The sequence below is a fragment of the Moschus berezovskii genome, chromosome 7 (genome assembly GCF_049115385.1).
Source record: "Moschus berezovskii isolate FMDL1 chromosome 7, NW_MosBer_1.0, whole genome shotgun sequence".
Classification (NCBI taxonomy): Eukaryota; Metazoa; Chordata; class Mammalia; order Artiodactyla; family Moschidae; genus Moschus; species Moschus berezovskii.
In genome coordinates, this window is record NC_142466.1 from 59,601,230 (window position 1) to 59,613,231 (window position 12,002).

Sequence of the window (12,002 nt, forward strand, 5' to 3'; positions counted from 1 at the left end):
ATGAGAACAGGACAGTTTCTTTAAGAGGGTGGTGAAGAGCAGAACAAAAGGATATACTGTATTAGAAAAATAAATAAATACTTATCCAGATTTCAAAGAAGCCTCCCAGACGAGACTCCCTCACATTGCCACTAAGGGGTAACTCATGAAAAATCCACCATTCAGGTTGGAAGCTTGCAGTCCCTTCCAAATGTGTGCGTGGACACACCTGAAGCCTTTACCTAGGTTGTGGTCAGGAGCTTCTTTATGTAGATCATTCATGATCAGCAATTTGAAGACCCAGTAGCTTAGACCTATTCCTCCTTGAAAGTCAGGGCCAAGTTTTTATGAGAACTCTTATTTTACTAGCTTTAATAAAGATAAATTGTAGCATACATCTTGTTACTAATTTAAAAATGGTGCAATCTACTCAAACATCATTTCTAGACAGTACATTTTGTGAAACCATCCCATAAGCATGTGTCTCAAGCCACAACTTTTCTAAAACTCAGTTTTTCAAATGATGAACTCGATGATTATTATTTTTATAATTATTTTCCAGATGATCCAGGAACCTGCACATCATGCGCTACAGGGTACTACATGTAAGTCTGGTCTTTTTTTTTTTTTTCCATGGCACTAACTTTTTCTGCAGTTTAAGCATTACTGACTTAATCTTAAATCCAGTGATTAAAGCAAAGAGGCCCTGCAGCCTGAAGCAACTCTCTCTTGTCAGGCTATTAATGAACAATTCTTGGATTTAGCAATAAGAGCCCAGCTGTTTTCTTGCCTCGAAAGGAGGTCCTCTCTCTCTTGGTCCTGGAAGTCACCCAGCCTGACACTGGTGTCTAGGAATCTTGCCATGGGTTACCAAGATTCAGACCTTGCTGTTTATGGACAAACTTTAATAATACACTCGACCCCAAGTAAGTTGTTTCCAAATGTCTGCATGGAGACCTCGTTCTAAAGGGCAGTCAGACAGTCCAGGATGAAGCCAGGTGTTTGTTAAGCTCTTAATCCCCCTACAGGCAATGAGAGATGAAGACCACTAGGTTAAATGAAATGCAGATAACCATCACCCCAAAGTTCTCTGACACAAATCCACAAATCAAGGATGTTATGTCTCAGTATCACCTCCCCCTCCTATTCTTGTCTCCCTTCCAGGATACATTGGTGCCTATCTTGGAAGAAAAACTAAGAAAAGAAGGGAGACAAGGCTCTTTGGGGTGGTGTATGTTTGGGTCGCCTCCACTTTGGTGGGCTGACTCCTTCTGTCAACACCTGGCCTTTCTCCTCCATCAGATTCCAAGAACTCAAAATGTGGTGGTGGGTAGAAAGAGGTTAAAAGGGGTGAGGACAATGGGAGAGAAGGGAAACCCAACAAGCTAAGACATACTAAAAAATAATCTATTAACCTCAGCATTACTTAAACTTATGGTTTTAATTCAACTTTTCCAGAATTGCCTAATATTCTCTACAATGACTATGTCTCTACATCCTCCTGATTAAATGATTTAAATTACTGTCCCATTTAAATAGGGGTGGGGGTGGAGAAGAGGCCCCTAGACTTGATTATTGTAAGGTAGACCAGATGACACTCAATGAGCAGCCAGTCCTTTGTCAGCACATTCATAGTTGGCATGTGGCCCACCACACTAACCCGCAGCAGACATGAAGAGCAGAAATGCAAGCATTTCTTGGCAAGGTCACAAGGTTGGAGGTACAAAATGTTCCTCTAGGAGCCAAGAAAGGAGAACTCAGACTCAAATAAAAAAAAAATAGCAACCATGCAGAAGCAGGTGAGCAATTCTCTTTGTCCCTATTACAGCTCTGTATCCCTCCACCCTGGGTCTTACCTGGTGGCTCAGATGGTAAAGAATCCTCCTGCAATGCAGGAGACTTGGGTTTGACCCCTGGGTAGTGAAGATCCCCTGAAGCAAATAGCAACCCATTCCAGTATTCTTGCCTGGGAAGAATTTCATGGACAGAGGAGTCTAGAGGGCTATAGTCCACAGAGTGAAAAAAAAACAGTTGGACACAACTTAGTGACTAAACAACAACCAACACCCCTCCAGCCTAGCTCTACCCTGCCTGCCTTCTTCACTTTGATACCAGAACACACCCCTTCACCTGCACCTACATCCTCTGGCACCTACATCCTGAGAGCCGTTTCCTCTGTTGGACTTTGGAGCCCACCTCTCCACTTCAGCACTGCACACTAACGAACACGTTTCATAAAACCCCTTGAGATACAAATACACTGAAAGAACATGGCCAGCATCACTAAGCATAAAACATCAGACATTTGTTTCCAGAAATACATATTAGCCCTTTATGATATGCAGTCATTTCTAATACAGCTAATTAAACACTGCACAATAGATGTTGTTAAGGAAGAAATACAAAGCTTCCCTGTGATATCTTTTTGACAGCGAAACTTACTAGAGGGCAAAGGTCAACTTCATTCCAATCCCCCTTCAAATGAACTTCAGTGGAGTCTGAATTACAACGCTTTACCGTAGAGCGAGAATAAGAGATGATCTATATAAAACGATATACACAGAAAAACTTGGGCACTTCATTGGTAATATCAATAATCTGGTAATAGACCTCATGGACTCATGAGACTACTTGAACTCAACACTGACCTGTTTCAGACCTGGCGACTGCCAGGTGGCAAAAGCACATAAGTTGTCTGTTCAAACAGACCTTGGGTAGAATCCCAGTCCCCCTTACCTATGTGATTTTAAGGAAATTACAGTTCCCTTATCTGGAAATTAAAGATACATAACAGCTACCATATGGGGATTGTGCAGAGGTTTAAGTGAGCTAATACCTGACATATAATCAGTACTCCATGAATAAATGTACCCTTCTCCTTCTTTCTAGGCCCCTCCCTGCGGTCCCAATAAAGGGAACTTGAAGTTTAGAGGGAGGTGGTTAATGGCACACACACAATAGACCCAAGTTTTCTCCCTTGAACACAAATATGGACCCCTTTTATAAACAATGTGTAATACAGATGGAGAGATAAATTAGGAGTTTGGCATTAACATACACAAATTACTGTATATACGGGCTTCCCAGGTGGTGCAAGTGGTAAAGAATCTGCCTGCCAATGCAGGAGATGCAAGAGACACAGTTCTGATCCCTGGGTAGGGAAGATCCCCTATAGGAGGAAGTGGCAACCCACTCCAGTATTCTTGCCTGGAGAACCCATGGATAGAGGAGCCTGGCGGGCTGCAGTCCCGTGGGGCTGCAAAGAGTCAGAGACTGAGGGACTGAGCACACACACACTATATACAAAATAGAAAACAAGGACCTACTGTATAGCAAAGGGGACTCTACTCAACATCTTGTAATAACCTATAATGAAAAGGAATCTTAAAAAGGAAATAAATATAAAACTGAATCTAAAGGAGAAGATATACGTGTGTGCATGTGAATCACTTTGCTGGACGCTAGAAACTAACACAACATAGTAAATTAAGCAGACTTCACTTTAAAAATGATGAGTAATGTATGCGTAAAGTAATTAATTTACAAGAATGCGTTGTACACACGGGAAACATAGCTAATATTTTATAACTATAAGCGTAATATAATCTCTAAAAATTATGAATCACTATGTGGTACACTTGAAACATATAATATTGTACATCAACTATTCCTCCTCAATAAAAAATTTAATGATGCACAATATTTGAAAATTGCTAGGAGAATAGATCCTAAAATTCCTATCACAAGAAAAAAACTTCTGTAACTACGATAACAGATGTTAACTAGACTTACTGTGGTGATCATTTTGGAATATATACAAATACTGAATTATTATGTTGTACATCTGGAACTAATGTAATGTGTATGTCACTTATATTTTAAGTTATTAAGGAAGAAAAGATTATAACTTCAAAAGAAATTATGTGTAGACACATAAGGAGATGAAATTATGGTGACAAAGAGAAATATGTTAACCCAGCTCATGGAAGAAACTGCATCTTATCTCCCCAGGTTCAAACACCACTGTTATAAAACCTGTCCTGAGAAGACCTACAGGGAAGAATTTGAATGCAAAGCGTGTGATAACAACTGTGGAAACTGTGACCAGAATGAGTGTTACTGGTGTGAAGAGGGCTTCTTCCTCTTGGGTAAGCCTGAAAATAGTTGCTCAGTTGCATCCAACTCTTTGCGACCCTATGGATAGTAGACTGCCATGCTCCTCTGTCCATGGGATTCTCCAGGCAAAAATACTGGAGTGGGTTGCCATTCCCTTCTCCAGGGGATCTTCCCAACCCAGGGATCAAACCACGGTCTCCTGCATTGCAGGCAGATTCTTTACCCTCTGAGCCACCAGGGAAGCCGCAAGCTTGAAAACAGGCATGGTACAAAGTGAGAACAAGGCTCCAGCGCTCTATTCAGAAACAAGAGAGCTTGTCTGATAGATTTTAGAGTCTTCCTGTGCCTCTTGTCCAAAGATGAATTTTACTTTGGTATGAAAATAAACATTAGGCAGGACTACTTCCTTCTGCTTTTATTACTGAAGCATCATTCCTACTTCACTAATTACTCTCAAGCATCTCCAAGCTGATGGAAAGCAGAGTGAGTGGAAGGGAGGGACAGACACTGAAGAGAAATAAATGCTTTGGAACTGAAGTCACCTGGAACGTTCAGAACAGGACTCTTTCCTTGAGACTTTATTCATGTTCTATATTCCCTGCACTATAAAAGTTAAGTAACATCTTTTAGTCTTAGATTTAAGTCAACTCATTGACTTTGATGGAAATGAATGGTTGGGAAGGAAATACACTGTGAGTCTTCCAATTGGGAGAGACAGTGGGGCAGACACAGGGACCTTCAGGGGTTCTGTATGTGTGGAGATCATTTTATCTGCAATTTTTCAAAGTCTTGAGAACATAAAAGTCTTCATGCTCCCAACCCTTGATAGCCAACTTAAATTTTCAGTTGAAAGAGGACTTAAAGTGTTGGATTTATTAAGACACAATTCTTGGGTTGAAATATGCGAATGTCATCACGGTTTCTTTAAAGATTAAAAAATGTTCCTCAGCCTCCCTTTGGCCTGTTTAGAACTTGGCCCTGCGCAGAGCACCCGGCTCAGCCAGCCAGGCTTCCACTTCAGGCTTCCTGTCTTATATTCTCACATAGGGGGCAGCTGCGTGAGGAACTGTGGCCCTGGCTTCTACAGTGACCCAGAGATGGGAAACTGTGAGCCCTGCCACCAAGCCTGTGAAACCTGCACCGGCCTTGGCCATAACCAATGCAGCAGCTGCCGAGAAGGCCTGCAGCTGCTACGGGGGACATGTGTGCGTCACGCCCAGACCCAGGAGGAAGGCAGCTTCTGGAATGGTATGTGCCCCCCAAGAGGGATCGCAGGTGTCCAGCTGTGCCCTCCCCCTCCCCCACTCCAAACCCTTGCTTTCAGGATACCCAAGAGACGCAGGCTAGGCAGTGAAACAAAAGCATGGCATCCCGGAGCCTCTGTGATGCTCACCACAGGAAAGGGCAGGAGGGTGTGGCTGGCATTTAGTCAGGAGCTGCTGCTGTTTAGTCGCTCAGTCATGTCTGACTCTTTGCGACCCCACGGATTGTAGCCCACAGGCTCCTCTGTGGGATTTCCCAGGCAAGAATACTGGAGTGGATTGCTATTTCCTCCCCCAGGGGATCTTCCCCACCCAGGGATCAAACCCACGCCTCCTGAATTGCAGGCGGATTCTTTACCACTGAGTCAGCTGGGAAGCCCTTGGTCAGGAGGGAAACACCAAAGGGCAACTGATCAGGCCACTTGTGTGTCTAGCTGGGTGGAGTGGGCTGCAGAGCACACAAAGAGAGAAAGAGAAATGACTACCACTTTCTCAAAGATTTCAGAATAGCTTCGATGACACTCACATATATCTTTAAGAAAAAGAGAAAAGAAAATCATTAGTGGGACAGCCTGTCCAGTTAGACAAGGAAGTGCTTAGTCGGTAAGTCGTGTCTGACTCTTTGAGACTCCATGGGCTGTATCCCACCAGGCTCCTCTGTCCATGGAATTTTCCAGGCAAGAATACTGGAGTGGGTTGCTATTTCCTACTTCAGGGAATCTTCCTGACCCAGGGATCAAACCCAGGTCTCTTGTATCTACTGCACTGCCAGGTGGATTCCTTATCACTGTGCCATCTGAGAAGCCCCTAGACAAAAAAGATGGGGACTTCAGCTAAAATGGCTGGTCTTTCTGGCTGGATTAACAGAACTTGCCATCATTCAAGTTTACCTTTTAAAATTTACCCTCTCTAGTTGCAGATGTGGGAAGCAGGTGGGCTTGAAAGGGGGCAGGAGGGAGAAAACGTGTGGGAGCTTAGAGTCTAACAGTAAAGACCGACGTGCATTCATTCCCACCTGAGTCTTCAGAAGTGGCCGCCAGACCCTGAAGCCTTGGTCACAGGCTTCCTGGTAAGATAATTACAACCTTGCAGTGGCCTCTCCATGTCTGAGGTGGTTAAAAAACAAAATCCTCCTCCTGCTGGAAAAATCTGACTCACATTCCATGCAGAGACACCGATGAAAACAAGAGATGCTCTCTGTCTTGATTTCAAGGCAAGGATTTGTTTAAAAAGGTCATTTCAGTGCAGAAGCAGCAGCAGCTGAAAGCAGGTCTGCTTGGGATGAGTCTTGTAAGAGCTGGAGGGAGGGATGATCTGGGGCAGGAGAAAAGCCTCTTGCTAAGTCTCAGAGGAAGGATGTCCGCAGCTGCTGTCTACGATGACAGTGTCGCCTACGTGACTTAACGCAAGAGCAGCTCAGACACCATCACAAACCCAGTGGCCAAAGGCCACCAAGAATGCGGGCTGATTTCAGAGGCAGAGCTGGGAAGAAAATCATTCATTCCAGATTGGGGTATCTTCCGTGAATTATAGCTGAATCAAAATGCTGAAAACGAGTTTGTCTGGCATGCAGGCATTTAAGAGGCGGTGCAAGCCAAGAGGAAAATAGTCTGTGCTGTGTTTCTAGCTCAGAACATCTGTATTTTATCTGGTGTCCAGATGATGAAAAGGTTCAGGGAGCCAAGAGCCAGAGCAGACTCGATTCCCCAAATGATTACACATCCCTTTCAACTGGACTACGCACTCTGCAAGCAGAAATCAAGGCTTCACTGCTCCCCACTTTGCGAGGCACCACATCTACCCCTCTGCCTTTTCTACTATCAAAATGCAATATTTGTGAAGAGAGAAAGGAATTAGTCCATTTGGGGAGATAGCACTAATGAGGGATTCACAAAGCAGATGAGACTGTTTCTCATGGCCGGACAAGAGCAATAAAGTCAATGACATAGCAGAACTTTTCCACACCTACAATCCAGGGAATAATACATGCATGCAGACTATGAACAATGAGAAAAAACTGTGTCTTCACTGAGCAAGGTGAGGCCACAACTCAGGTTCCCCAGCATGGTTTAGACACCACTGAAATGGACGGGAAATGGCAACGTACTCCACAAGGCCCTGAGTGTATTTAAACCAATGCCTGCATTTTTCCTCCTGATTTTTTTTCCTTAAGAAACAAGGCTGAGGTTGTAATAGGAGAGTAGACGATTCCAGAGAACAAGCACTGTTAGCTGCACCTTTAAGATGATAGAAAGAAGACTGCAGTCATTCTTGGTCAACTCAGAGGGAGCCCAGACAAACCAGAGTGCTCATGAGAGAATGGAGCCATCCAGGTGGTGCCAGCGAGGTGTTGTGGTGTTTTTGTTGTTTCAAACACAGACTCAGATACACGTAGGACAGAGCAGATGGGACAAACTTAATCCCATTTCTTCACCCACACTACTGCCAGTGGAAACAATAAGATCATGCTTACATCCAAAAGCTAAAACCATCCCATTGTCTATGTCAGCATGTGTTGGAAAAACAACGCTTTGAAATAAAAATCCAACTAGAGTCCACTGGACTTCTCTTTTAATAAGGTGGCTACTCATAATGAGAGTGCTGATGACGACAGGTCATCACCCTTTGTCAAAGCCCTTTGAGGGCTTCCCTGGTGGTCCAGTGCTTAAGAAAACACCTTGCAATACAAGGGACACCTGTTCGATCCCTGGTCCAGGAAGATCCCACAATCCCACATGCTGCACGGCAACTAAACCTGTGAGCCACAACTACTCGGCCCACACGCTGTGACTACTGAAGCCCACGTGCCTAGCGCCCGTGCTCCACATGAGAGAAGCCACCGCAATGAGCAGTCTGGTCACCACAATGAAGAGTAGCCCCTGCTCAGCCCAACTAGAGAATGCCCATGTGCAGCAACGAAGACCCATCACAGCCCCCCACCCCAAAAAAAGTTAAATAAATCAATCTTTAAAAAAAAAATTACCAACTGAGCAGGAATGTCTCCTACCCTGGTCCAAGATGGGGATTTACCTACACATCAGACCACAGCTGGAAAATCCTCACCCAAGACTAAGTCATCTCCAAAGGTTCTTCCTGCCACCAAAAAGTCCCCGCACAAAAGCACAGATCATCCCCAGACTGCCTGTCCCAGTCACTAATATATTTGTGAGGCCTATTTAGTCCAATGTCAAACAGACTGCTGCCAACGGCATCAGCAGGGCCTCAGGCATCGTGCAGACCCACTGTTAGCGGAAATGCTCAGGTGTGGCAGGCCATGGGCTTTGAAAGAAAACGATAGCTTCAGCTGGTTTCCTAAAACCATTGATGGGAATGGAAACAGTTTATTACTGTTAAATCATTTGGGTTTTCTTAAGTGGTTTCCCCCCTGGTGATGCTGGACAGTCCTCAGAATAATTCCTGCACATTTCCCCTACCCACCTATTTCCAACATTGATTAAAACCATGTTTGTAGCAGGTTCTAATTACATATTCTGATGGTAGTCTAATCTACAAAGCGCAGACATGGTAAATTAAATTTTTATCTTTGACCACATCCTAACAATTTATCACTAGTCTGTCTTTTGATTTTAATTCCTGTGTTCTGAGAAAAACCAAAATCCCAGAGTCAGTTACAAACCCTGGAAGCCACACATGTGTGAAAAAAAAATTCTCAACAGTGGGGAGATATGTTACTTAATAATAAGTGAACTTCAGACAATTTTTTTTTAAAGCCATAAAAATCTGATTTTTTTTAGAAGAACTTTGTGTATAGTTGCCTCACTTACAACTGCGGACACAATATTTACTTAACTAATCAATCATAACTCAGAGTGCAGAAAATCACGGCTGGGCGGCTAAGTGAACTTTTGGCCTAGTGATATGAAGGAGCCATATGTATCTGCTTACACTGATTATTAAACATCCAGGAATTTTATGAGTGGATTATTAAACAATTGGCAGCTTGAAATCAGCTATGGCAGGAATATTTACACCACTGAAATTGGTAAACATGACAAATCAAGTCTTTGTTGCTGTTTTGTTTTCCAAAGAACCATTTTACCAGTACATCACTGCTTTGACCTCTACCAAACTATTTTGAAACTAAATGAATTACTAAAACATCTCTCTAAGGAAGATAGAGTTTAAAATTCAGCATACCTGAATTCAATTCCTGGCTCTATTCTTTACCAGCTCTGTGACCTTGAGCAAGATATTTATCCTCTACGAGCCTCAGTTTTCTCACCTATAAAATGAGAACATGAAATGTCCCATACAAAGTCATTTTGAGAATTAAATGGAAGAATACATATGAAACCCCCAGCACATAGTATGGCACAAAAAATGTCAATCTATTCTCTAACCCGTTAACCTAATCCAGTTTCAACCCACGAACACTAGTTTACTTTCAAAACTGCCTTCTTGAGCTTATGAAATAAAGCAATTTGGAGGCCTAAGGAGTAATACAGGTCTGTTTAAAAAAAAAACAGTACCAGAAAGAAGGGCAAATGATAGTCAGCTGGGATGCCTAATAGCCAAGTTGAGCCCTGACTTAACCAAGAATGTGTACAAAGATATTGGCAGCAGTTTTAGTTATAATCTAAAAAAAGGAGAGTGCAATCTAAAAATGTAATGAAGAAAAACATTAAGTGAATTAAAATTCATGCAAAAACACCAATCAAAAAAATATTTTTACAAAGAATTTTCATGGCAAAAGAAAATTCCTATAAGATTCATTACATTAATGAAAAACGTAAGTTCAGTACTATATATGCAGAAGATGTCAATGATTACATATACGTACACATATGTAATTATACTCACGCATTCAATACAAAGATGGGAAATCTAAATGCCAAAGTATACAAAGCAGACATTTCTGAGTGGTAAGATTAAGGGGCAAACTATCTTCTTCTTCATCCTTTTTGCATTAAAAAAAAATAAAACATTTCTTTTTTTTTTTTAATAAAAAAAGTACCTGTGTCCACTGCAAGCCCACCTTTGGTGAAGAACCTGCTGCAGGAGCGACGAAGGTGGAAGTTTCTATTCAAAAGAGGTAACAGGGAAATAGGGAGGAGAAGATGACCAAGCATACCAGGAGAGTCTCTGTGATGTAAAAACCAACCCAAGAAATCAGACAGTGAGGAACAAGCAGGGATATAGAAGTCGTGAGAAAAATGGAGAGAGGATGGGACCTCCGATTAAAATATAAGTGGGTATCCAAAGGGAAAGACTGGGAGGAATTTCAGCAGTGGAGACTTCAAGAACATATAAGGACATTCCTGAGGCACAAAGTGGTTATTCTTGAGAAAAGTTATCAAGAAAAGCCTCTGGCCTTGCAGATCTTTAAGAAAAGAAACTTTTGCCTTCCTAGTCACTGCAGCCTTGTTTGAATAACAAAGGTTGGAAAAAACTAAACAGCTACCAACAAGAGTAGAAAAATGAAACATGACACAGCCACACAGTGGGATACTATGGAGCCATCAAAAAGAATGAGGAGAGTCTTTATATACTGATAAACAATGGTTTCCGAAATACAGAACTACCAAAAAAAAAAAAAAAGGCAACATGATAAACACTGAGAACAGTTTGTATAAAAAGGGTGGAGGGGGATGGTAAGAGAGACTTCACAGTATATACCTTATCTACATTTTGAACCTGTGAGCATTGCTTATTTAACCTAAAAGATTTAAGAAGAACCCATACTTTATTAGTCATATTTGAAGGATATACATTATATTTTCTTGGTCGAGATGATGTTTTTTTTGCAGGGGAGGGGGTGAGGTCCTGTTCAGTCTCGAATTTCTGGAGTGGAAAAAAGAGAAACTGATCAAAGTAAAAAATTTGACTTCTTGAGATCTAATCTTTTCTGATAAAAGAGCTCTCGCTGGGGAACTTTATCCATTGCCCAAGCCTGACTGCTAACGGTGTGTGCAGAGCACCCTCTAGTCGAGATGTGAGGACACTACAGAATTTTATACCAAGTGTATTGGAATGATATATAAAGCTACCAGAACGTGAGATATGTATGTGTAATTATAAACGTATGTATACTATGTGTAAATATATACATTATGTTTTTTAAATGTGAGAAAATTAATTAAAACGTCTAACTTTTAAAATATAACATTTTAGCACAAAAATGATAAAATCAAAACAAAATCAACCCATGGCCTGGATGTATAAAGATCTTCAAGGTGCTCAATATCAGATGAATATTTAGTTATTATTCCTTGAATAACTGCTCTCATCAAGTAAGCATCTTTTTCTCCCAGCTTAATTGAGATGTAACTGATATACAACATTATATAGGTTTATCATGTATAAAATGATGACTTGATATATGTGTATACTGCAAGATGATTACAATAAGGTTAGTTAACACACCCATCATCATCACTTTTGTGAAAATCTAGGGACTAGCATTGCTCTGCACTGGCTAGCTGGACTCTTAACAGAACTCCCCAGCAGAGTACATTAGTTAATCGGTATACTAGAAAACCAGTACAAAATTTTCTCTCACAGTTGGAAAGAAATTGCCACTCAGCATGGCAGCATGGACAACCATTTATGTCCACAGACCTCTATCTCTGGCTATCTATTGCCTACTTACCTTTCTCTGCAGCAAGGCTCAGCAGTATATTGACT

At 41.8% G+C, this 12,002-nt stretch overlaps 1 protein-coding gene across 2 annotated transcripts in view; it reads left to right on the forward strand.

Moving 5' to 3' along the window:
* Positions 1-12,002, forward strand: part of PCSK5 (proprotein convertase subtilisin/kexin type 5) — a 507,981-nt gene that overhangs the window by 458,237 nt on the left and 37,742 nt on the right. Inside the window, exons 25-28 of one of the 2 annotated variants that reach the window (XM_055426904.2) lie at positions 542-584; positions 3,991-4,127; positions 5,143-5,343; positions 10,330-10,410. In XM_055426904.2, the coding sequence (XP_055282879.2) occupies positions 542-584; positions 3,991-4,127; positions 5,143-5,343; positions 10,330-10,410 (462 nt within the window). The remainder of the gene's footprint in view (positions 1-541; positions 585-3,990; positions 4,128-5,142; positions 5,344-10,329; positions 10,411-12,002) is intronic. The other variant, XM_088837941.1, reaches the window with a different exon arrangement.